Below are 27,969 nucleotides of genomic sequence, written 5' to 3' on the forward strand. Positions count from 1 at the left end.
CCCTCTATAGATGATTTTGAAAATCGGTGTATGTATTTATTTTGAAGTAGAAATTTCAAAATTATTACAAAAAAATGAAGAGAAAATCAGTCGAAGACAGAAAAAAGTTCATTATATCAAACTTCCTCATTTTTTTTTTGGTTCACTATATCCACAAAAAATAACATTATACGTGTATATCAGGGCCCGGGACAGAACATTTCGTTCACTATATCCGGGAGTTCACTATAAATCGTGTTCACTATAGCGGGGTTTGACTGTTTTAATATATCTATTTTTAAGGCTTTTTTTAAATTCAATATCGGTAAGTTTGCTTTCCATTTTTTTCTTTCATCTCAATCACCATTTCAATTGCAGTTTTATTTTTAAGCGATAAACAGAATAAAGAATAATTTTTTTATCTTGGGATAATTATTCTTTATTTCGAAATATCTCTACTTGAAGAAACGTATCTTGATGGGGATCTTTACTTTTTCCCATTAGAATATTTTTGTTTTGTTTTATTTTCCAATACTATTATTGTGTTTATATATATACATACATACACACACATATATATATACATACATATAAAAGTATGATTTTTCTGAAAAAATTCGATATAACAAGGTTTTCGATCTATATATATATATATATATATATATATATATATCTTATTTTCCGGATTTTTATTAATTTTTTTCCTTTTTTTCGAATTTTTTTCCGGTTTCTTGTTATTTTTATTATTATTTTTCTTTTCTCCCCTTTTTTCATTTTTTCCATGTTTTCTCAGCATTTTTAACTTATTCTTATGAGTTCTATTTGCTTGCAGCTTATGCGCAGTAAATAAAACTTATTGTTTTTCTTAATTTTCTTCGTGTTTTTTTCTTTCTGTATTCATTTATTATGCTATATATACATATATATATAAACATACAGAGACAAGGTTAGGGAAAGCACATTACTTGCATACTTTACTACTCAATTTCTCTTTAACTCCCAACTCACGGTCACAGGCTCATTTAAGGAAAATAAAAAAGACCTTTCTTACAATTTTCGAAATTATACCACTAGATGGCAGGGTGATTTGTTATGTGATCAAATTCTGTTTTTCTGTTGACGGGGATTGGCAGTGCGTGAATTGCATACAGTGAGAACGTTTCATATTTAGTTCAGCTGTTTACTCTGTCATCTTTTTGTAATCCTCTTCGTAAGGCTATGATCAGGATCTAAGCAACCCCAGCGAAATCTAAATTAATTTTAAAGTATGATTTTCACTTCACTTGACTGGCAATAACTCTAGCTGTAAAAGGAAAACTTTTTGTTTATTTATTTTCAGCAAGATAATTATGCGAATTTTGTTTATTTAAATTTGAAATGTTATGGCTCATATATTTATTCTTTCTAAATTAAAGAAGCATGGGTTTATTTGTCTGTGGACCTGTGTTCAGAATACGATGCGAAAGTTATTTATCGCACATTAAAATTTATCAAAACTCACCCCGAGTTCTGGTATCATGTCTAAAAGGTGAGATGAAACATTTAAGCCTATCATTAAATATTATCTACTTTTGAATGTTGCGTTTACTCATGCAGATTGTGATTTATACTCCAATCGTGTATCAGTTTCAGAAGCTATATGGCTGTCATACTAAATTTGCTTGACCGATTAGTTAGATCCTAATCGTATATGTTAATTTAAAATAAATATATATTTAAGTTTCTGCTGCAGTCTTTAATATTTGCAAGAGCTTCTTGTTTATTCTTATTATCATATGCTTTTAGATTCCTTATTTGATTACTCTTTGGATGTAAACTAATGTTGTTAATCTGGTCTGAAATTTGATCGATCTTCATCGCGCTCTTTATTTGTCTTTGTAGCATTTCATAAAACATTATGCATGTACGGATTTTAGAGAGTTGTTTCTAACATTTCTAATAAGTATCACAGTGTTTTAACGATTCCTTAGCTTATCAAAATATCTGTTTGCTAGGTAACTGAAACGAAAAGTATTCGATTTCCAGCTCGGCTCTAGATAATTAGCTAAACCGTTAAAACTCTTTTGCTTTTGAGTTTCAGATATTTATTTGAAATTTTTATTGTTGAAGGGAACGAAAGACATTGCAAAACAACATATTCATCAGCTCACACAGAAAATGCAAATTTAATTTAATTTACAGTTGAGTTTTTTGTTTTTACATAAGAATAAAATTGAATCTAATGGGGATATTTCCATATTAAGATACATCATGTCATCTACAATCGCCACGGAGTAAAATGGATTTTAAACTTGCAAATTGTTCACTGCCCGGAAGCTGCCAAGACTTGACGATTATTCCGCCGCAGATTACTGTGCAAAAATCTTCCAAATCTAATAAATTCTTCTTCATATTTGATCTTAAATTATTGTAAATGTGTTTTAATGCTAAGAATAATCTTTCTACAGCTAGTTGGCTAAGAGGAAATGCTATTGCAATGTGGTAGGCCACTTGGATTTCTCCAAGATACAATAAAATTGCTGGAGCATGGGAAAATTTAGAGCATTCTTGATTCCAGCTCTCTGCTCTATTACGATATGTGTTAGTTGTATGGTAAACGTTGTTAAACATAATTGAAGTGTCAATGCATTAAAAGTTTTGATGATTTTATAAATTTTAGAATGAAGTGAACTATTGATGTTGAACTACCTATTGTTTACTATACTAGGTTCAATGGCATTTTAGTTAGGAAAGATAGTACAGTACCCCTGCCCTTTAAAACTCACTTATTTTCTGCATAAAATAATAATATAAACCACTTCTAAAGATTTTAAAAAAGATTGAATATATTTTTAATGCCTATATTTTTTCTCCTTTTTATAAAATATTCATTGCATTTTGAAGTTAAACTTAAAGTAAACTAAAGTAATTATAAACTAAACTAAAGTAATTGGAAATAAACTCTATTAATTCTTATTTTAATCTATTTTTGCCAATTTGATAAAACTAACATTACACTTTAATTTTTCTCAATGAGTTTAAACAAAATTTTATGTTAATAATTGAATTTAAATTAAAGCATCAATACTCTATGTAAGTTTCTTTTAAGTTTTCTTTTTTAACTAGTTCCACTTTCTTTTCCCTCTATAAAATTGCAGACAGCAAAAGGCATCTATATTACAGTTTTGTGAAATTAAGCAACAAAAAGTGAGCTTTTTATAAATGTTAAAAAAATGATACTGAGTACTATAATAAAACATAGTACTTTGTTTCTCTTTGTAAATTGATTTCTTAATCCAAAATATATATTTAAATGCTGGACTGTGTGAGGCATTAATGTTACTTGGAATTCATAATAACGAAAAATCCAATCATTTATATGGATGTAAAATTCTCATAAGTGTATATGAACATAGAATAAAGTAAAATAATTGCAGTTTGTCTGACTGCAGTTCTCTGAGGATTAAAATTATTGTAATAGGCAACAGCCCAAGTGCAAATGATAGGAAATAAGTAATAGTCTGTTAAGAAATCAGTCTTTATTCTGTTATTGTATGATAATGTATTTTGATTCTGCTATTAAAATTCTAGTTAAATAAGATCCTTTTAAAACGTTACAAGTTAGAATGTGTTGTTTTCAGCCTATTACATTCTAATTCTACTGTTATAGATCAATTACATACCAATTGCACTGGTATAGACCACTTTAAATTAATAAAAGTTAAATTCAATTTCCTTTTGTTTGCACTTAATGCAGCACATGTTAAAATGATTTTAAACTGTTTGTTATTAACCTTCAACACACCTCAGTCAAACTGGCTAAATAACAATTGTCTTGCTCTGGTCTAAAGATTATTAAAATTGCCAATATTTTGTGGCAATGTTTCTAAAAATATATGCAACTTATTATTGTTTTAAGGTTCATGGTTGCTTCAGGTGTATAAATAATTTGATACAGTCTTATTTTGAGAATTTTTAATGCTTCACAATTAGAATTTCAAGAGAGGTTTTAAACATTCAGCTAATGTATAAGCTTGATAATTATTAGCAAGTAAATAAAAAAAATACATATAAAATAAAAATAAATAAAAGTATAAATAAAATACATATAAATAAAAGTACATATAAAATTTCAAGTGATCAATCAAGTATGTTCCGTAATCATTTTATCATTAAACTTCCTTTTTTTTGACAAATGTCAAAAACCCAAAGTTTTGGTGTAGAAAATCATAATAAAGAATAATAGAAAATCACAAGAGAAAAATCATTTATTTTAAATAATTATGACTAAAAATGTGTAAAATTGCAATTTATCTGTTAATTTGTTTTACTATTGAAAGTAAAAGTACAAAAAAAGAAAAAAAAATCATCTTATTCAACTTAAGACAAAAACACTAAACAACCCTAAGAGAAGTAGCAGGAAGAAACACAAGTTCTTTATCAATTTCATTTTCTAAACCTTTATAGCACTATTTAAATGTTTCAATAAGTATACATACATATTCCTCTTCATCCTGAATTTTAACATAGGGCTTCTATCATACCTCTCCCTCACAAGCTATTTGTGGCCAGTTATTTTGCCTCTCTCTATGACTTTTCTATTGTTTCAATTCCCTTAGAATTGTCCTGCACCAAGTATTTTCAGCTGTTCCCTATTTCCTATTGCCCTGGGAGTTTTAATCAAAATTTTGTTTTACTTTAAATTTTGCAGGTTTACATAGTAGAATAAGACTAATCCATTTCCATTCACGTATTTTAATTTCCTGCTTAATCAGTTTCTGTTTAGCTTTTCTAAGAATTTATGTGTTACAAGTTTTATGGAACCACTTGATATGTGAGCTTCTTTTTAAACTGTTGTTAATAAGTACTTGAAATTTTTTCATGTTATTTTCATTGCAGTGCCATGTCTCAGATCCATGTCGTAGGAAGATTTAACATTAGTATTGAAAATTCTATTCTAATTTTTAATAAGATTAATAGTTAGAATAAGTAATTTTTTTTATCTTAGAGGAAAATAAATCTGGACAGCCGATAACTGTTTAGAAATATTTTTTTTTTAAAAGTAAATTTTTTTTAGCTAAAAAATTTGAGTTTTCACTAGGCGACCAAATGTTCCCAAAACAAAACGATGTGTTTTGAGCGCTTTTACTCTCCCCCCCCCCTTAGATATCCAGCTGGGATCATCCCAGCAGTTTATAATAATATCAGGGACAAAGGTAGACAAAAAATAATAATAACTTCATTATTCCTAAATGGAGGAAAGAGCAAAAAATAACTTAAAATATTAAATTGTATATTATGTGTACAACTGAAGTTCTCGTTTCCCTTATCTGTCTAATATGGGAATCAGTCAACCTAAAATATGTTTATTTTGAAAATTTAAAATTGAAATATCTCTAAGAAATTTAGATTATATATGTAATAAATTTTAAAACCATTATTCCAATTTACCGTAATGCAATCTGAGTTTCCTGCTTATATCTTTGTTTTTAAAGCAAATCTGTGTATATTTATTTTTTTTAAATAAAAATCACACTGAGTATAGCAAATTTTAAATGCTATTTACACTGAATACCATTAAATTATAAATTAAAAATCACAATTTGCATTCATTGTATTTCATTCTATTGATAAAATTTCATTGAAAATGGTAAGTTCTACTTTTTCAGCTTCTCATAACTTATATGATTAAGGAACTATTAATGATATAAATATTTCGCACAGTGCTTATAATAAACTGTAACTAAATTATTTTTCTTGGGACGGAGAGAGAGTGAGTGTGCAATCCGCAAAACAGTTTTATATCCCTTCCCTATATTTTCTAATTCGCAGTGATTACTTAATTAAAATGAATTAGAAGTAAATTTTATGACAATTTGAATTATAAAAGAATCAATTTGCAAAATTGAGATTCAAGATTAAAACTTTTAAAGCTGTGTTTGGATGTAAGTAAAACTAAGTTGAATAATAATAATAATGAAAGCCAAGTTAACAATGCTAGTGTTATCTTAATGCGAGTAGTTTTGGGAATTCGCTATTTTATAGGAAATAATAAAGTTTCAAGCATTTAATTATTGAGAAAACAACTATAAAATTTTCCCATAAGTTAACATTGAAAGAAGCTTTGGGGATTTTTGAGGAACAACTAATCTTGAGACAAATTCTCTGTGCATTTTTTATTTATTATTTCTTTTATATGTTTTTTAATTTTCATGAAGAAATAATAACTTTTTGGTTGATTTAAATCTTTAAATACCTAAAATGCTATAAAATTATATATTTAAGGTGCTTTCTTTTATTGAAATAAAAAATGCATAGTATGTTAAAAAAAAAAAGGTAAGGAGGTTGCATTTGTCTGTGTGAAAGGGTAGGCTCACAATCACCCCTGAAACCAACAGATTTTGTGAATTCTTATAACTATTCTTTTTTAAGAAATTGTTCTTAAATTATTTATCTGGAACTAATTAATTTATATTTTTAAAATTTGGGTTTCTGTACAATAAAAATTCTACTGACTTATCTTTTATTTGATTAAGAATCCACAATTATTTCGCCTTTTCTATTTGAATATTTATTTTGTTTTCTAAAACTTGTTAGCACGAAGTTTATCAAAATAATTTTGAATCGCCTTATAGATTATTATGCTGTGAATCTCTAAAATGGGGATGTAAATATATGAGTATATATTCTTTAAATAGGTACAGAATTGTTTAAAGTTAAATCTAGTTTATCTAACCATTTATCAATGATGAAATCAAAATATATTGCATTATTTAATATAAATATAGGTTTAAAATTTCTACATCCACTCTAACCTTGTTTTGATATAAATATTTAGTCTTATTTCTGTATATTCTTAAGAGAAAAGTAATGTGTTTGAAATTGAAGGTTTTCAATAACTCAGAGTTATTGAAAGTTGTAGTTGTCCTGATATTCATGATTAAAAATATTTAGTATTGATTTTTTAGCTTTTCGTCCAGATATTCCTGATTTTTGTGTATGTTTAGAACATTTCATTTTCAACAAATACAAATGCGGATTTTAAAATAATTGATTTGAAGAATCGAAAGATTTCGATTTTTGATTCAACCTCATTTTATTTTGACTTATAATGTTTGTAAAAGTTGTAAAATTCGAATGTTTAATCTTAGGGACTGTTCACTAATTTTATATCTGATTAAGCATTAACCTTACTAATAAGATTTATTGTTTTAAACATTTTGAGAATTCTGTCATTTTATGAAGAAAAAAAAAGTTAACAATTTTAGATTACCTAGTTTTTAAGTGAATATACCCATATATTATATTCAACAAATGTAGTAACAAATCTTGTAGCTTTGTAGTTTCACAGTTATTTATTTAGTTCTTTTATCTCATTTTAAAAATAATCAATTTCCATTATCAAAGTCATTAATCATTTATCCAAAAATTATCAATAATCAATTATCAAAGAAGTTTTAAATCGTGAATTGGGAGATTATCCACTAAATTACTTTTATACAAAAATGCTAAGTAGCATATTCTTTGATACATAATATAAGTAGCATATTGCTTGATAAAAATAAGTCTTGTACTTAACTACAAATTTTTATTAAGTATTAATGTAAGAGAATGTTAACCAATTGATATTGCCTATTTTTTACAACAGTACTTTAAAAACTTTCGATACATTGATCTAAAACTATTATGAGTTGTTCAGTGTTACACTAATAAATTATGCAATTTTTATGTTTAAAAAATAGAACAAATTGTAGTTTTTTATTAGTTTGATGTGGTATAGCTCTGATTTTTACTTTTGCCTACTAAGAGGTTTGATGTCTTAGATGCATAAAAACTCATCTAAATTATTTATAATATTTTTTTTTAGTGAGCTGAAAAAATTAAGTGAAGAGAGTTTGACTAGGCAACCTGAAGAAGTATTTGATATTATATGTAAATTGGGAGAAGGGTAAGATTTTTTTTTTAAATATACATGTTTCCTTTAAATTATGAAAAATTATTTTAACATTATCCTAATGTTTCCTACAATCTTCTCTTAATGTTTTTAGGAGTTATGGAAGTGTATACAAAGCACTCCACAAAGAATCTGGACAGGTTCTTGCCATTAAACAAGTTCCGGTTGATACAGATCTTCAGGAGATAATTAAGGAAATTTCTATAATGCAACAGTGTGATAGCCCTTATGTAGTTAAATATTATGGAAGTTATTTTAAAGGAACTGACTTATGGGTAAGAGATTTTACAGTTGAATGTTGTACTTTAATTAAACTAATTAATTGTGTGAAGCAGTTTTTGAGAGTTCTTTTCTGGGCAGGCTTGGTTTTTGATATGGGAAGCATCAAAAACTGGTAAAATACTTCAGAAACCTAGCATGGAATTATAATGCATTAGAGTATATTTAAAAGATTAAATTAGTATATAAATATAAACTAAAAATATATCTAAATAAAGAAAGAAGAAGTTATAGTTTACAGTAGAAGGAAAGAAACGTTCTCTTTCATATTTTTTTTTATTATCTTATTTTAATTTCTTTTTATGGATATAGACTTTATAAAATCTGAAATATAGCACAATTTTATTATAGTGTGCTTATTATTGAAATTGTTTTGTTGTGATAATTATTTGCAAGGTTATTTATTATTTTAAGAATGGATTAACTTATCTGCAAAATTCTTTTGGAAAAACCAGTAGGCATTAAAAAGGAGGTATAATGTTTAATATAATAAATTAAAGAATTTAGACTTCTAATAATTGAAAATTTAAATTTAAAGTTTCGTATTTCCTTTTCTTTTTATTAAAGGTAATGGTGGCATTCCTAATTATAATATTTCTTAATATTCAAATGTCTAATATAAAAGTGCCAATAACTCTAGCTGTCTGTAAGAAAGATATTTTGCGACTCCAAATAGAATAAAATGTAGAAAATGAGCTCTGCTTGGAGATGGGCATTTGGAAGACTTTTCCAGATTTTCTTGTGAAGGACTTTCTTTTCATGTCTGAAATGAAAATGTTAATTGTGACATACATTTTTAACAAGCTTTGAATTTGTGAAAAAATACATTAAACTTAGAATTAATTAAATTTTATCAATATATTTTGTTTTCTTTAGAAATCATTAGTCTAATTAACCTAATGCTTAGAAAAAGTTATAAATAGTTTTTTTTTTTTTTTGGTTAAATATTCAATCAATAATTTTAGAATGATTTCTTGTCATAACATATTTGGAATATAATATGTAATAAAATAGTGGCAATTTACAAGTATAATGTCTTGAAGTTCTCAGTTCTATTTTAAATTTCATTCTTCAAGAATTATTAGAGAAATGAAATGACTCTAAGCATTTTTTTTGGAAAACACTGCCTGTGTATAACATATCCATTGACAAAAATTTTTGTTCTTAAGTATTTATTAACAGAACTAAAGAAAATATTTTATCATCAGTAGTATAGTGCAGCCTTCAAGAGAACATCTCCGTCTCGCATTGTGGCGGGTACTATGCTTACAAGGAAAATACACTTCGAATAGGGGTGTGGGGTGAATACCTAGTTTTGTTTTAATCTTGGCATAAGTCAGTCTTAGTAAACCCATTTACACCTTCGTTTCTCCATTTCACCCCTATTAGAGTTGTGCTCTTGCTTGTTACATTCTCCTCAAAGCCGCACTATACCGGATCAATCATTAATGTTTTACAACATTATTTAACATTATGTTGCAATTTTATGTTTCAGGACAAATCAAATTTCATTTATATGTACTTAAAATGAACTAAACTTATAAAAATTACACTTTAAACTTTGTTAAAGTTGAAGGTTCTACAATTAGGCATTAAATGGCTGGTATTTTATCAAAGGATAGCACTCTGACATATATTATAAAGTATATTTCAATGTAGACTCAAAATTTCTCAGAACTATTTAGAAAGTTTAAACTGTTATGTTTAAATTCAGAGATGAGGTTGCTAAGTGTCTCTTTACTTATGGCAAAAGTAAAGTATTCTTATATTTATATATAAATATATTATACTACGTGATTTGATTTGTGGTAAGAAAGAGGAGACAAATCTTTACAGTTTTTGTAAACTTTCTAAAGCAACTTTATTATTTATTATTTTTTACACATCTATATTTTTTCATTGAAATTTGTATGTTTGTTTTGATTTTGAATGATATATACAGTAATTTGGATGCAAAGAGTGTGGCAAAGAGAGTAACAGCCTCAGGCATTCATTCTTACCTCTTAGGGCATCAAAACTATAAATCTATTATCTTTATTAAGAAATTAGGTAAATTTTTTGTGGTTATATACTTGCTACATAAATTTTTTTTATAAAATATAAACTATGATTTTCAAATAATGAGGTTCTAGGTCATTAAAGTTGAAATTTGTTTTACTTATAATAAAAACTTAAGGATGTGTCATTGGAAATGATTAACTTTTTAAAATCGAAACATTTTTGCTTGAATTGACATAAAAATGGGTTTAAATATGGATTTATAATATGGGTTTTGGTTTATATGAATATCTATTATTTTTTAAATATTAGATATTCTATATCTTTCTAATATTTTTAAAAAACAAAATAGGCTCCTTTTTTGTCCCCTTCAAATGATTATTCTACTCTTTTCAGAGGCATCTAATTGGAGAGTTAGCTGCAGGCATTCAAACATCTCTGCATATTACTGTTTGGATACATACTTTTTTAATAATCTTGTTTTAAAAAAAAGGTTGTTTTTGTACCTATAAGTCCCATGTAATGGAGCAATTGTAAATATTCCTTAAGACTTGTTAATCTTTAATTGCTTATTAAAAAGAAAACAGGTAAAATCGAATTTGAAAAAATTTTAGCTTAAAATACAGTCTTGAGTGAATAATCTTGAAAATATTTATAATATTTAACGTTGAAGCCTAATAAATACATTAACTCCAATACTCCCATTTTATTAAGAGATTTTTCTTGAATATTTTAAATGCTAAGCAAATATTACTCTTTGATATTTTCTTTTTGATGTAATAAAGTTGTTTGATAGTGATTTGGTTACAACAATGTATATATATAAACAATCAAAACAAATCTGTACGATCTGATAATATAGTGGTGAAGTTTTTAAGTGATGGCAAAGTTTAACTTTTCTAACCTTAGTTGTTATTACAATCTGCAGCTTCTGCTTTGGTAAATATGTAAACAATGTATCAGGGTTCCTACAGTTCTTGGAAAACTTAAATAGTGGTAATGAAAATAAGACAAAATTCAAACATTTATTAAATATGTGACCAACACTTCTTTATTTTGTAAGGAAAATATAACTGTATGAGAAATGTGCTTCACCAGATCTCCAAATGTTAAAGTGGTATCTGAAAACTGTGATACATTTTCTGCATAAAAGGAAATTCTGGCTAGCATTAATGCAATTTTACTATCACTAAAAGACTCAGTTATTCTTGTTATGTCCACAGTAGCCCCACATTTATGCGTTCACTTTAGCCCTGTGGAATTATTAGTTAACTCATTATTGGTTAATTAAAAAATGGCAAGTAAATTTTTTTATTAAAATATGTAATAATCATATTCATTTGTAATATTATAACTCCTATTGGTGAAAATAATGAATAAAAATAGTCTTAAATGGCAAAAACAAATTAAGGATTTACTTTTTCTTCTCTAAAGATCTTGTTTTTTAATACACTGTTTACCAATCGATTTCTCATGTAACTACATAGGGAAGTGTATCACAGTTTTGTCAATCTGCCAAAATTTACATACAAATTTCAAGTGATAATAACAGAATCTTCTATTTATCTGAACTAGCCTGATTTCCCCTATATATTTCTAGCCATAAAAAAATACAGATATCAAAATGAAATAGAAATTAAATTTTTTTTGTTCATGTTGTTTTTTTTTATCTTCTTTATACTAATTTTTTTTAGTATATTAAAAAAAATTAATTAGTTTTGCAACAATTTCAAATAAAAAGGGCCATAGAATTCAGATTTTTTTTTGTGTGCATATTGCTGTTTATTTTTTATACTACAGTACAGAACCCGTTATCCGGAAATCAGAAAACTGGAAAACCAAAAAACCGGAACAAAATTCGATAAGTTTTCCCGCCATTTAAAAAAAAAAAATTTTTTTCCTCATAAGATTTTAGGATTTTTCTTTCTTTTTTAGAAGATGTTTACCATACCATCATTTTAGAAATAATCATTACTGTATTACTTCATCGTTTTTTCTTCTTTTTAAGATTATTTCCAAATTTTTTTTTTTAGTTGGGTTTAACAATAAAAAAACGGCTTTTTGTAGCGATTCAGAAAACCCGAAAAATCAGTTATCCGGAATAGCGATGGTCCCGATCGTTCCGGATAATCGGTTCCCTACTGTATAAGATATTAATTTTCTTCATATTACAGAAATATTTAATTTCAAATTATTGTATTCTTGTTTTTCTCCTTACAGATAGTGATGGAATATTGTGGTGGAGGATCTGTTTCAGATATCATGAGATTGCGAAAGAAAACAGTAAGCGTAAAATATTTCATATTTTATCTTAAATTTAAATAATAAAATCAATTGCATTTTTACTGTCTAAAAAATTCTGTATTGTTTGGATTATAGTTTTTTTTGTTTTAAAGTTTTTAAATTGCAGTTAAAAAAAACTAAGTCTAATTCTTTTCAACTTTTCTTATGACAATACTTCCCAAATTAGTATCAAAATATTATACCATCTAGTAATATTTTATGTTTAAAGTAAATAATTAATCTCATGTAAAACTTTTCAAAAATTATTATGTTGTAGGAACTCTTATTTTATATTTAAAACCTATAATTTATAGAAGATTTGACTACTGAAAATATTATTAATAAAGAAAAACTTGATTATTTACATTATTTTAGAATGACTATATAAAGGAAATCAGGGCCATATACATTTTTACTGTTTTTATAGTATAAAATCAAATCTTGTATGATTTGGTTTAGTTGTTTCAAAATTTGAAATGATTTCTTTGTACAGTTTATTTTAAATGATTTTAATCCAAATAACAATTTAATAATCATAATATCATCAATATGGTGAAATCAGGTGTCACTCCCAATTTCTTTCTAAATTTTTAGTTGCATTCAAAATTAGTGAACTGATTAAAAAAAAATTTAACTAAATAGTAATTTAAAAAATAAAAAAATATTAAATGTTCAGATTGGCTTTTAGTGAGAAATTATTCTAATTGAGAGTAAAATAAGTAATGGTATTTTGGAACAACTAACAAAATTTCAGATTACTCACTCAAAGTGAAATTACTGACTATGTTTATGAGAAATGTATTTTATTCCATTTTTATTTTATTTTATTTTATATTTCTCTCAAAAACGTGTTTCTGAAATGTTGCCAGGCAAAGTTCTGCTTTTCTTAACTGCTGTATCATTTGGCCTTATACTCAATGAAAAAATGTTTGATCATTAAGTATAAATATTCTTTATTTGTTTTTATTATTTAAATTTTTTGATTGGGTTATTCCTACTTCATAGAATATCTTTGTGTGTAATTCAATCTCATGTGAGAGATCTCATATAGTCCCATCAAATGAGAACGATGTACTATTTATTATTATAAAATTGTTTTTAATATTGTTACTCCTGTCGAATTCTTTGTCAAGACTACACAACAACATGGTGACATTATCGTAGAACCTTACAGAATTCTTTTAGAAATATTTTTCACTTTAGAAGCAAAAAAAAAAAAATAAGTAAATAAATAAATAAAAATGTATTTCTTATCTGCGGAAGTTTTTGAAAGATAAATGATCCTATCTTGATCAATGATCCTATCTTGGCAAGATCCTATCTTTCTTCGATCAATTTTTCAGCAGTTATTGCTAATGATTTCCACAAGGCTCTTGAAATAACATATTTTTAATACCATATTATTTATTGCAGCAAGTGAATCTCTACACAAAACATGCATTTTAGTAACCCCTTTCTGAAGAGTCTGATTCATATGGTTTTGTCATTGAACTTTTTTCAGTATTTACTGTCACAGATTTCATCTAGTTTAAATTTTTTAATGTGATGATGATTTACAAAATGTGAAAAAGGAAATAATTAGTGTGTTTTTTTCCTGTCGAAATGGAAGAATATCGCCCCTAATATCAGAATATGTATTCTTTTATTTGTAGATTTAAAAAAAATTCTTAAATCTACAATGAAAAAAATTAAATACGATTTTAGTCTATGCATAAAGGCTTTTTTTTTTGTAAACACAAATAGCTTCATTTACTTAAAATTAGTAGCATATATATTTGTTACTATTAAGAATGTCTTTCAGATAGGTATTATTAAATGTTAGAAAGAATTATCACAGGAAGCTTCAAACAATTCTGTCACTGGGGAGAAATATATAAAAAACTACTGAAAAACAGGCTATAATAAACAAATCAACAATTTCCCTTAAAAATTTTGAGTTATTTTATATAGTTTTTCTGTAACAGCAATTTATCCTTAAGGTTTTTAATTTTGTTTTAGCTTCTTGAAGAAGAAATAGCTACTATTCTTTGTGACACTCTTAAAGGGCTAGAATATTTGCATTATAGACGAAAAATACACAGAGATATCAAAGCTGGTAACATCCTCTTAAATACCGAAGGCCATGCAAAACTTGCAGATTTTGGAGTTGCTGGACAATTAACTGTAAGTTTTTAATTTTCTTCAAAATATTAAGTATTTTCTAATCTTTATTTTTTGGCTCTGTTTTGTTTCTCTTGTTTTAATTTAATAGAATGAAGTTTATCTGTAATTGAACTATACAAGAATTGATCTTTGTGATAAGCTATTATTTAAAGATCATTGCATTTTCTTTGAGGGGAGGAAAGTAAACAAAAATGGTAACTATGAATTTAATTTTTTGTGTGAAAAAGATGTTATGTGTATTCTTAAGTATCGAACTACAAGTCTTTCTGTTTAAGAATATAGTAGAGAGTTCCAATATAAAAAAATTAACTTTTTATTGAAAATCCTTTTGATTCAAATAGAAACAAACATATAGCTCACTAGTCAGCATTATTAAATAAAATTTAACAATAATTCAATTGGGAAAGAAAGCAACATTTCTAGCTTGACCATTCATCACAGCTGTTGTGTCTTTTAATTCTTGCAGTTGTGGTTTCACAGTTAGTTCATTTATGTAATTTGGAGTTGAAAGTTTTATTTGTTAAAGTGTGAGGATTTTTCTCTCTGTGTCTTGGAATAACTTATTTTTTCTTTTTTAGCTTTAAAAATTTTTAGGTCAAGAATGGGCGGGAAAGGGACAGATTCTTTGTTTTTTCTGTACGCGGGAAAAAACCGGTGGTTTTTGATAGGCTGCTGTCAATCATATGCAAAGGAGCTGCATGCTGATTTCATTTTCACTTTGATTTACGAGGGAGAAATGCATTACATATGTTTTTTAGTGAACAGGAGGTAGAAGGGTAATAAAAAAATGCATCACTTTACTTTAATAAAGTAAAAAATTGAAATGGAAACAGAGATTGAGTATATTACAAAAACGGCTAACATACATCTATTTTTTATTCAATAACTAAGCAGGAACATTGTTAGTTGACAGTATAAACCTTTTATCCTGTTTATAAAAAACCAGAAAAACTTTGCTCATTTTCCGTGCCATTTTGAACTAGAACTACTGAGCTGAACTCCTTGAAGCTGAGTAGATGGAAAATTGGGGGAATTCTCTTTCTCCCATTCAATCAAATGTAAAAGAGCAGCAAGCTTAGATAGAATGAAATTGAATCCAAAATCTTAATTAAAAAACTTTCTGCTAGCAAATTATTGACTCTTGTAACTAGTTCCAACTCTTTTGTCGCCACTTAATTTTGACAAAATTTATTTAAAAATCACACAATTTATTAAAAGTTTTTAATTTATACTTTATAAAGTGTTTAAATAGTTTTTAAAAGAAGCTGAACTCTGGAATAGATGTGTTTTAACTAAACCGTGATTTAACAAGACGCGCCAAGAGCTTATGCTTAAAATCGTGTGATATCACCTAAAATAGATAATATACATAACAGTGAATTTACTAACTGAGTGAGGAAAAACACCACTTTCTGACTGGTAGAAAAACCAACTGCTGCGTATCCAATTCTGGTTGCCTGAAAGTCAAATGGAATAATGAAATTGCAAGGAAAATGTAGGCGTGCAAAGCAAAGAAAGAAATTCTCCTCAAACCAGTGTCTGCCAAATTGATTGTGGGGTAAAATGAAAAAAATTTGTCAGCATATTGTACGCGAAGCGAGATGAAAAAATAATTTCGTTTTGATTTATGAAGGGGAAATCTAATCAAACAGAATATGGTTGGGAAATTATAAGAAAAATACATCAATATGCTTTTTTTTTCTAATATAATAAAGTAAAAAGAATGAAGTAAAAATACACAATTTTTAATTTAAATATAAAAACAGCTAAAATATGGCTATTGTTTCAATTTAATATTAAAGTAGAAATATAATAGTTACACTGCATTGAATATTTTTTAGAGATCCAGAAAACTGGGAAATTTAAACATCTGGGTAATTTGTTCACTGCTCTACAATATCTGTGTTCTTTGCCTGCAATATTGCACAGAAAATGAGCGTCTGAAACACAAAAATGTCTTAGCTTGTGGCTTTTGGATTGGCTCTTTATTTTAAAGCAATGTTAAAAGAAATTTTTTCTGTGTGGATTTGTTTTCTGTATTGATGAAGTAGTAAAAGGCACAAGAAGAGCGAATGGAGCTGATAGACAGGTATTGGCACGAGGAATCAAATGAAGTTAATATGAGGTGTTTGAACTTTCATTTCTCTTGTGCGTGCTACTGCCTTAGATTTGTTTGAAAAGTTCTATGAGGGATCATCCGAGCTGGTTCTAAAAAAAATTGTTACAGATATGCATGGATAGTTCAAAAGTTAAAATAAAATTCTGGGAACATTTATATCATGAACTTAAAGAAACCAACAGTTTTAATTTATTAAGCTTAGGGACTTGCAAACTGCATGTCAGATACAGAACTTTTTGTAGAGCGAATGAATCTACTAACTGGTGACTAAATAATCTGTTTCAGGCTATGTCTAGACTATTTAAGGACAGTCCTGTTCATTGGGTTGATTATAAAGCAATTACAGGCTGTATTCTTTTTCCTTTAAAATTTTGTCAAGTGAGATCCATGGAAAATGTTTAAGTCGCTGAAAGAAGCTTAGAAGTATTCCCCCATGTTAAAGAATATTTTGAACTTCAGTGAAAGATTTGCTATCAACTTTTACTGTTGGTGTTATTGAAGAAGCTTGTGGTGTTATACTTATAATGACAAAAGTACCTTTTTTTTAAAAATCTATTTCAACAATAGTTTATCCTTTTTTAAAGAGTTTCCAAAGTTCTATGCCAATGATGCCCTTGATGTTTCTGTTTTTATTGTTAATTTTGACCCCCTTTTTTTTAGCAGGATACATTTTTTGTTGATAATTACTTGACCACTAACACCAAGAATACAAAGTATTAAAATGCCTAATTGTATGGCATAGTGTATTTTTAGAATGTGTTATTCGTTTAAATACTTTATAAAATTCTTCCTTTTCCCATCAGCATGACAGGTTTGTACAGGCCAGAGTGATCCTAATAAGTCGTTTCCATTTGGCACGCTCGGACGCTAAATTTCTCCATCTGTTGATGCCCATAGTTATGGTTTTTAAGATACTTTTGCTCAGAACCAATGCAGAAAAAAAATATCTGTAACATTTATATGTTTAACTAAAATTGTATGAATTTTTTTTTATAAATGTTGCAGAAAAAAATAATAATAAAAAATAAATGTTGCAGAAATTGTATAAAAAAAAATTTTAATAAAATAAAAATAATAAAAATAAAATGAAAAATAATAAAATAAAAAAAAAATAAATGTTGCCTGAATAAAATAAAAAAATAAATGTTGCAGAAATTGTATAAATGTTGCAGAGAAAAAATTTCTGTAACATTTATATGTTTAACTAAAATTTTATAAATTTTTTTTTTGGAAAACCAGGAAAAATAATCAGAATTTTAATTAATTTTCTTGGAATTTTAATTTTAGAATAATCTGATACCTGTTCGACCTTTCTTCAAAATGACCGTTTATATGTCTTTTAAAATAATTTACATGTAGAAGACAAAATTCTTTTATGTTTGATTTTTTAATTTATTAATAATTTTACACTACTTTTACTACCACTAGGAAAAATACTTTTTAAGATCATGGAAGTTTCATAGTTGTTGGTAGGTGTGAACTTGTGTTCAAGAGAAACAAAAATATTTTGTTGCTGTTTATAATTTTATAAGAATATGTTGTAATGATTACTAAAATATGTAATCAAGTATGTACTAAGTTTCGCAAACTGTGATTGATATTTTCCTGTTATTAATGATGTAATAATAGTTTAAAATTTTTAACGATTTATTTTTTATTTTCAGGACAAAAATATTTTGTTGCTGTTTATAATTTTATAAGAATATGTTGTAATGATTACTAAAATATGTAATCAAGTATGTACTAAGTTTCGCAAACTGTGATTGATATTTTCCTGTTATTAATGATGTAATAATAGTTTAAAATTTTTAACGATTTATTTTTTATTTTCAGGACACCATGGCTAAGCGAAATACTGTTATTGGAACTCCATTTTGGATGGCACCTGAAGTTATTCAAGAAATCGGGTATGATTGTGTGGCAGATATATGGAGCCTTGGAATAACAGCATTAGAAATGGCAGAAGGAAAGCCTCCATATGGAGATATTCATCCAATGAGGGTATGATAAAAATCATTCTATGAACAAAAGGGTGCATTCAAATTTAAGTTTATTGTCATTTGTACAAATTATTACCTATGTGTTTACTTGCTGAAAACTGTTGCTACATATCTGGAATTATTACTGTTATTAACCATGTCAAATATACAATTTTGCAATGATACACTGCCCTGTGACATGTGTTTGTTCCTTAAGAATTGTGCTAACCATTTTATTACTTGCCTCTCTATTTCTCTATCACTATCATTTTATTCTAAGAGATGAGAATAGGACCAAAAAAAATATTAGAAACTAATTTAGGCCTGATAAATTGTAATTGGTATAATTGAAATTATTCTCATTGGTTGTGGTGTGGAAGTCTGGAGAGAGGTGTATCATGGGAACAGACTCAGTTCAAGTTGTCTCACCTGGGTCAAAATTACGTGGCATTTCTACCTTGGCCATTAAAAGATTGAGCTCTGAAAATGGGGCTAAATGCTTGGCCATGAATGTGTGATTTTGAACTTTTTACTTTTGAAAAAAGTATGTAGGTAGTTTTTGTTAACATAGTCTTAGGTTTGTTTTACTTCTATTTGACAGGCTATATTCATGATTCCTGCTAAGCCTCCTCCAAGTTTTCGGGATCCTGATCAGTGGTCTTCAGAGTTTATTGATTTTGTATCTAGATGCTTAGTAAAAAGTCCTGATGAAAGAGCTACAGCTACGGAACTTCTGCAGGTATCTAAAAGCATGCTTTAATGATCTTTGATAACTTGAAAGCAGTTGTAGTAATAAGACCTCAATATTTAGTATTTAAAATATTTATTAAAGAGGAAGACCATCATAGTGTCTTTTTATATACAGACTGTTAAAATATTTGGAAACTGTCAAATATCTTAAATGCAAAGCAAAATTAAAATAGATGCTTTCAATATTTTTTAAAATTTAAGATGGATACTAAACTTGATCTTCAACCGCACCCCCTAAAGAATCTTAAATTACAATTTTAGAATTTTTTGAAATAAGAATTATTGCAGATTCAGATTCCCCAGAAAAAAGTACAACTTTTTAGTTTTTGTTCCTATTTAAAATTTCAAAATATTGCTCCCATCCCTCACCCAGAGGATAAAGGTGATAGATCTAGCATCATTGAAAATTTAATAGATTTATTTTCCTTTTTTCAATCTGATGCATATTTCTCAATATGCAGTGAACTCTCACTTATGCACTAGTGTAAGGGGCCAAGGGAAAAAAGCGCATAAGTGAAAAACTTCAAAATTCTAAAACGCAACGTAAATTGCAGTGACAATATGAATAAATATGTTTCTAAAGATAAAATGTTAATATTTATACTGTTTTGGTATTTACTATAATTATACAAAGAAAAAATTTAACATACCTTAAGGCAATTTATTTTCTTACAAAATAATCTTAATACATGTTTGTATTTGTTTTTGATGACATATTTCGAAAACAGTTTTTTTTCAGTTCATATAAATGTGATAAGGGGGAGTTTCAGAAGCAAAATTAAATTGTAAATAGTCACGAATAGTGTCTAAAGCTTCTAATACTGCTGTGTGATTTGGAGGAACTTTATCATCCTCGTCAGAGTCATTCACCACATTCTCATCGTCCACAAGTTCTAGTTAGATATAAATGAACAGTTCTTCACAAAAAATTTGAGTTATATGGGAGGGGGTGAAACATCACATGATAAATTTCTAAGAAAAGCACTTGACGTCATAATATGCTACACAATAAGTTGAACCTTCTCTTATTTACTCATGATGTCCATCTGACTGCAAGTAAGTGATTGCGGTCTCTTTCATCTTTCGTATTCCAGGTGTCTTCTTTTTCTAGAAAATAGCATGGGAGTAAAAGTAACCTCTGGACAAGAGGAATGGTCATTTTATAAAAGAAGAATGGGTTTTCATTGTTGTTGGTGCAACAGATAAGACACACTATTCAAAATTCTAGAAAGAATGTCTTTCCAGAAACAGCAATAATGAAAAGGTCACAGGGGGAAGAAAATTCAATGAGATATAACAACATATTTTTCTTTTTATCTGTAACAAGGATTGCTTATTTGCTTAATTTTTAATTTAAAAATTTTTTTTTGGAAAAGGAAAAAAATATTTAAAGGATAAAAAAATTTAAATGCTAGCCTAGAATTTCGGCGCATAATTGAAAAATGTATTTTTAGAGTGACATATAAACGAAGGATGTTTACCATTATTTTCATACCCTATGTACTGGGACCTGTAAAAATCATCGTATAAATGAAAAAGGTGCATAAAAGAAGTGGTGCATAAGTGAGAGGTCACTGTATTTGTCCATTTCTATTATTTTTTTGCATCCTGTGTACAGGAGAATCTATGTAGGCCTACCATTGCCACTGCTTTTAAACACTCAATTTTAATTGCTTTGGAGAAGTAGACCCGTTAAGATAATTTCACCTCAATTGTGTATTTATAACCACCGAGACTGAATATATTCATTTTATTTTTTATAGCTTTAAAAAGTTATTACAAATCGAAAGTTTTTAGTAATATCAGTAAATAAATATATTTGTTAAGTCTTAAAATTATAATTGATTAAGAAACAAGTTATATACAGGATGTCCATTATAAGCCTTACATTTCACTACTTTCAATTAAATTCATTAAAAAGGTATCTTGGTATTGTATAACAAAGTGACTGAACCCTGTTCTATTTATTCAATTGCCATACAGAGATTTTTAATGACTAAGTTTAAAACATGGATTTCTATTTTGTAGACAAAATGAGACATTAGTAAGAACATAACAGTAAAAATGTGTTAACATTCATAACTAGTGTGAAAATGGACTGAAGTTACCTTCAGTTCAGCATAACGATATATTTATTTACTGTCTTTTGAAATCTTATATTGTTTCGAAAATTATTATTGAGCAGAAAATTCATTTGCTGCAGTCTATCATGCTATGAGATTTATGAAAGTAGGAAGAATATTATTTATCAGCTTTCTAAACAGCCAAGAATGAAGGTATTGAAATTCTTTGCTTAGTATAAGAATTTAAGAACAAGTAAAATTATTTATACAAGTTGAATTATTTTTTTATTAAATAACACACGTTTTGATCCTAGCATACCTTCATGATTTTTTACTTAGAAAATTTGCTAATGAGGTTATTTTCAAAATTTCTTTAATTAGCAATATAAAGTTAATATATATCAAGTAGAACTAATTATACTTTTTTTGGTTTGTAGTTTGTCCTTTTTAAAAGTAGTCTGATGCATGTATACTGTACCAAAAATTTCTGGATTTTTTTAGTCCATTAAGAGGTCTGTAATTTGCTTATTAACATAATGCAGCATTAAATAAGATGAAATACAATGAAAATGTTGTAAATGAATTCTACATATTTTATTATTTATGAATTTTGCTTATTTAATAATCTTTGCCAGATTTTTTTTGGAACATATATTTTATACATTAAAAAGTTTATTTTTTTCAGCATGAATACATAAAAAATGCAAAACCTGTCACAATATTGCAACAAATGATTGCTGAAGCAAAAGAGATTCAAGAAAGTGAAACTTATCGTAGAGATAGGACCAATAACTTGGACTTTGTAAGTTTTTAATATCATTATGTGTGTATTGTTCAAAACACCTATCTTTTTAAATCATCCTAGAGGAAGTTATTCCTTTTTTTCAAATTTCTCATGTTTTATCTGATTAAAATTTTCTTTTCCTAATTCAAATATTAAGTTTTGAACAATCTATTATTTTACATTACTATGCTATTGATCATCATGAAATTTTCCTTACAATACTGAAATTTATAATTAACTGTAGATTACTTATTTTAAGTGGTAGATATATTGGTAGATACATGGGTTATGAGGATACTAAAAAAAATTTAGGAAACTCACTCTTGATTGTGGTTACATGATTCAATATATATAGAAAAATGTAAGTTATTATGATGCACAAATTTCAAATTGTGCATTTGAATAATAACTTTTTTTCGTGCTCTATTCCTGATTATTCCTTTGCAAATTCCAGATTTTGCGTTACCTTTTTTTAAAGAAAATCCTACTTAGTATGTTTTTCGAACAAATAAAAATCAACTTTTTTTGCAAAGCTCCTACAAACTCTTTTTAAGTTTATTTATTCTTTTTCTTTCTCTTTTTTTTAAAAAAAGAGAGAGAGACTTGTTTATTAGCTGTTTGAAGCTGTTATGACATTCTTTCTATTCCAACTTATTATTCTTTAGTCTGTGAGAGAGGACTTGCCCTTTGAGTCAAATTCAAAGGCATGGTGGGATGGGCAAAGCACAGGCTGGGTGATTAAAGGAAATATGAGAATGATCTTGAACTGTATATTTTGTGAGTGGAATTTTTTCTATCAAACCTTTGAATGATGGAATAATCCAGTCAGCTTAAGAACGTTACTCTAAACAACTGGTTAGGTAATGATTACTTTGCCTTGATTTCAGTAAGCTGTAAAATGCTTCTAAAAGAAAAAGAAATATTCTGAAAGTAAAGAATTTGATTTCTACAGCATTGAACAGTGATGACTGAAATGCATTACAAATAGGTTTAATTAAGCAGGCTTCTCTGTATCTAATGGGAACATCCCTTCAGAATAAAATTGTGTGATTGAAGATTTTCTGAAGTTGATAATGCATATATTGTTTACAACACATATCGCATTACATTTCAAAATATCTGAATTAATGGCTGCTCCCAATGATAGTGATGAAAATGATGAAGATGAGTAAAATATATCAGAGGATATATCCACAACTTATCAAGAGTTTCGAAGCATAAAACTCTGAAACAATATTTATTTGCTAATGTAAACCGAAAAATAAATTTGTTAATTTGCAAGCAATTGTAAGTATTGAGGGGCATATTCTTGAAATTGTTTCAAAACAAAAAATAAGTAAAGATTATGCATTTTTTCTAATAGTTCATCTAAGTGACAATCTGAAAAATATGCTCATATCTTTTGACCCTGATTTTCTGTATATCAAAAGAAAAAATCATAAATGCTGCAATATTTTTCCAGATAATGAAAAAACTTATAAGGTTCAATAATTGGTTTCATATTAAATAATTAATTTTTCTCATTTCCTGAGGATTAACTGCTTTAATGTTGTACAAAAAATAGTATATACGCTGTAGGCTGATTCGAAAATCCAGCTTTTTTTGAACTGCAGAACATCAGTTTGCGTTAAGCCTAACAAATGATTGCAGTTTTCAAAAGGACCGATTTTTCAAATAACCTAGGACAGCTTCTTTTATGGTGCTACTATATGCTTTGGCTTGCTGAACAATGTTATTTCAATCGTTCCTGTTCTTAGCATTAGATTTTCAGTTGATAATTTTCATTACTGTTACATCATATAACTATCTCTTTTTGTGTCTTCCTTTGGGTCTTGTGTTCATTGGTTTCCATTTCTAGATTTTTCTCAGCCCATATATTCATTGATTCTTTCTGTATGGCACAGACATGCTAAGCATTAAATTATTTTCATCTTTATTTGTTAAAGTCCAAGCTGCATTACCATGAATTATTATAAGCTTTTAACTGTTTTACATATTTAGAATTAATATCTTTACGAACAAGTTTGTTCTTGAATAAGTTATTCTTAAGTAATAGCTTATTTTTCCTTTTTGTATCCTTGAAATAATTTCTTCTGAAGTATTATTATCAATTATTACTGAGCCCTTGTTAGAGAAACTAGAAATGCTTTCAAATTTAAATTTACCTTAAGCTCATGTAAATTTTAATTGTTAGTCTTTGCTCGTTCTATATACTTTTTTTGTACTTATTTATAATTCTACCAACTTCTTTTTATACCCGCTTTAAAGCTGTTGAAATTGCAATATCTTCAGAAAAAGCATAGAGTTGTAAATTTTTAGCTCTACTGTTACATGCTTTCACTGATGGAACCAAAACTATAGCATGCCCATTTTGTCTTCATTGTAGTTCTCGTTTCTACGTTTTGCGTTATTCGTAGAAAAGTGGAGTGTTACGCTCCATGAAAACATAAAACACTGACGGCATCTGTTCCAAGTAAATTAACTCTGATTGATGAATTGTTTCAATTCTAGTCGTAACCCATCTGCTTGGTTAAATGAAATATGGGGTTGTGCTGACAAGAATGAATTAACTAACTGTTCTGAGTATATGTAGGCTTTCTTTCCGAACACACACTATTCATGTTTTAATGCAAATCTTTTCGTGCAATGTAGTTAAAAGTTGTAATGTAAATATTTGTTTTGTATGTTATATAGGATGATGATGAAGTTGATTCTCACACTATGGTAGAATTTGTGGCAGACTCTGGCACTTTAGTTCCAAGCAACTGTGAATCAGATGAAAATAATACAATGATTGCCCACAGTGACACCAACACTTTAGTTGCTAACAGCGACATAGAGTCTGATCTAGGCACTTTGGTTATTAATAGTGATGGAGAAGATGATGATTCTACAATGAAACGTAAATTTATTATATTTTAATCTAAAAAGAAACTCTTTAAGTTTTTACCCAGTATAAAGATACTTAAACTTTTAGATAATTTAATTTTTTTCTTCTTTTTTATAAATTTAGTTCTTTGTTTATATAAAAATGTGTTTCCCCCCTTAAGGTCATGATACTGCTCCAGGTGAAAAGAAAGAAAACTACCGCCCATATTTTTTAGATCATTTTGATAAAAAGGAAAGAGAACAACTGCATAGAAATGAAGCTAGTGTAAATAATAGTCAGGAATTTTTGCCTCATTCTGGAACTCCTCACCCTAATCATTTTCAACAAAATGATGTCAAATCAAACACATCAAGCAACAATTCTCTAACTCCAGAAAAGAGGTTTTCCATTCAACTTCAACGCCAACTGAATCAGATTAGTAATGTTGGTCCATCAGCTGCTCTTCACGAGGCTACCAAGTTTCAACGTTCTTTTACTGAGGGCGATTTTGATTTTGTAAGTATTTGTTTTTTATTGCATGAAATATTTATCATCCTTCTGATCTTGTTTATAAGAGATTTCTATTATTATAGCTATTTATTTAAAAAGCGTATTAAGAAAACTATACAGCAGACTAGTAATTAGATAAAATGTTGGATTAGTGGGAAGATTTCTCATCACCCAAAACTGTCTGTGGGAAACAATGCATAATGTGAAGAAGTAATGAAAAACATTACATTTTGATCATAGAAGGTGAGTTTGATGAAAGATCAGTCACAATTACCACCGATGTCTCACATGCTGTTTTAACAAATAGAACTTCTCTCATTGTGAGTGAATATTGCATATAACAACTACTAGTGAGGTGAGAGAGTTTTTTAAATGTGATTTATGAATATTTGTTTTAGCTTTTATTATAAATGTTTGTTCAATAACAGCAAATTTATTTTTGAAAAAAACTGTGTGTGAAAGGCATATTTGCTCTGCGTTTATGTTTGTGATTTTTCAATTCAATTCTACTTTTAAGGAGATTTATAACATACATCATTATTTAATTGCATTTATTTTAACAATTTTAGTTGAAGGTCCTTAGCTATGATGAGCTTAGTCAACGCATGGCTAACTTAGACTCAGAGATGGAACGAGAAATTGAAGAATTGAGGAGGCGCTATCAAGCAAAGAGACAACCAATTCTAGATGCCATGGATGCAAAGAAAAAAAGACAGCAAAACTTCTGACAGTTTAATTTTTTTCATTTAAAATCTTTCAGCCCCTCTTATTGTGGCATTTGCATGATTTTATGGCTGTGTATTCAGCCTTTGCCTTGTGATGGGATTGTGATATACAAAATACAAGCCTGCCTATGGAACCTAAAACTCTTTGGAATGACTGTTCTGTTTGAGATGTGAATGCACACTGTATGTCATTCAGTTATATTGAATCTTTGGTCATTTAAGACTGAAATACATTTTGTCGTTTTCCCTATTGCTTTATGATTTCCTAGGTTTTTTTTTAACCAAACATATTGCAATAAATGCCATGTATGTTTTTGAGTCTAAATCTTACCCAGTGGAATAACATGTACATTAATATATTGCCTAACATTCTCAGTCAAATCATGATGTGTATAGCTATGTGTTGTCATTGTACAAAGTTATTATAAGGTGCTCATCACTAGTCACTTAAGATGATCTATTGCTGTAGTTCCTACAGGAACCAAGTGCCAGCTTGTAGATTTCGAAACAAGAGTGAATTGTTCCTGCAACTATCTTTAAAAATATTTACCTGATAATTGTTAAATGGAAATCATTATCATTTTGTTTCTTTTCTTAAGGTTTACTTCACCTCATAAAGTATTACTCTAAAGGTAGTTACAAATTTAGCTTATTTTCTTTGAATGATTGGTACAGTTTACGATTAGAATTTTGTGTGTAACTGAGATTTGGTTCAAGTTTTTCCCTCCCAGTTTGTAAAACTATTAGAGCAAACTGTGTACTCTTTATTACTCTTTACTATTTATGTACTCTTTATTTTTAAAATATTAACACAATAGTGTTAGTTTTAAAGGTCTGATACTGAATTTACTCTAAGACTAGCATAGTTTCACTTCTCAATACATGCCATAATGGTAATGTGAATGTTTGACTGTATTAAACTCTTATTTAAATAGACTTTTACTTTTATCTAGTCAGTATAAAATTTCAAAATCTTGCATTTAGAAGAAGATATTTATGTTTTGAAGGAAAATAGTAGAGAACCTTCTTATATTTTTTGTTTTTATTTTTCATTTAATATTTTTTATTCAAGTTATTTTGTTGAAGTAATTTTTTTTAATAAAAAATATATATTCATATATTTTTTTATTAAAAAAGTGCAACCTATAACAAGAAAAATGATATTTCTTTTCTATGCGTAAATTAAATTTAGTTGTTTGAAAATTTTATGTAATTTCTATTAAGTTATTCGAGTTCCCTTTGTGTTAGATCAAAAATGTAATACTTAAGTTATCTCATTTTTAAGTGAATCTGATTGTTATGATTAAGATTTTAGCTATTATTAGTTTGAAAATAGGTTACTATGTGTAATATAAAATCCATAACAATGAAATTTGTCACTTTCTTTTTCCATTCTGGTTGCAGAATTAGTGTGGCACAGCAGTGGGCATCAGATTTGCATTTTTGTCTTCGAGAAGAAATTTTTTTTCCTGACAGAGTTTTTTTGAAAGAAAATTTAAAATAAATTTTAGAAAATTTGAAAACTGAATATTAAA

General features: G+C 27.6%; 1 protein-coding gene across 1 annotated transcript; it reads left to right on the forward strand.

Moving 5' to 3' along the window:
* The first annotated feature begins 1,214 nt into the window (after nucleotides 1-1,214).
* On the forward strand, nucleotides 1,215-26,759 carry LOC107450509 (serine/threonine-protein kinase 3). Its single transcript, XM_016066326.4, has 11 exons — nucleotides 1,215-1,507; nucleotides 7,826-7,906; nucleotides 8,007-8,187; nucleotides 12,410-12,472; nucleotides 14,471-14,635; nucleotides 18,588-18,755; nucleotides 19,335-19,472; nucleotides 22,232-22,348; nucleotides 25,025-25,232; nucleotides 25,381-25,715; nucleotides 26,279-26,759. The coding sequence occupies exons 1-11, from the start codon at nucleotides 1,497-1,499 to the stop codon at nucleotides 26,435-26,437; spliced, it is 1,626 nt and encodes a 541-aa protein (XP_015921812.1). The 5' UTR covers nucleotides 1,215-1,496; the 3' UTR covers nucleotides 26,438-26,759.
* The last annotated feature ends 1,210 nt before the right edge of the window (nucleotides 26,760-27,969 follow it).

The sequence above is a fragment of the Parasteatoda tepidariorum genome, chromosome 11 (genome assembly GCF_982258835.1).
Source record: "Parasteatoda tepidariorum strain Cologne lab strain chromosome 11, Ptep-v5.0, whole genome shotgun sequence".
Taxonomy (NCBI): Eukaryota; Metazoa; Arthropoda; class Arachnida; order Araneae; family Theridiidae; genus Parasteatoda; species Parasteatoda tepidariorum.

What these genes read in the sequence shown, in the direction of transcription:
- LOC107450509 (XM_016066326.4), top strand. An exon ending in TTAAAGGAACTGACTTATGG is followed by an intron (nt 8,188 to 12,409) that starts GTAAGAGATTTT and finishes TTCTCCTTACAG; the next exon opens with ATAGTGATGGAATATTGTGG. An exon ending in TGATGATTCTACAATGAAAC is followed by an intron (nt 25,233 to 25,380) that starts GTAAATTTATTA and finishes TCCCCCCTTAAG; the next exon opens with GTCATGATACTGCTCCAGGT.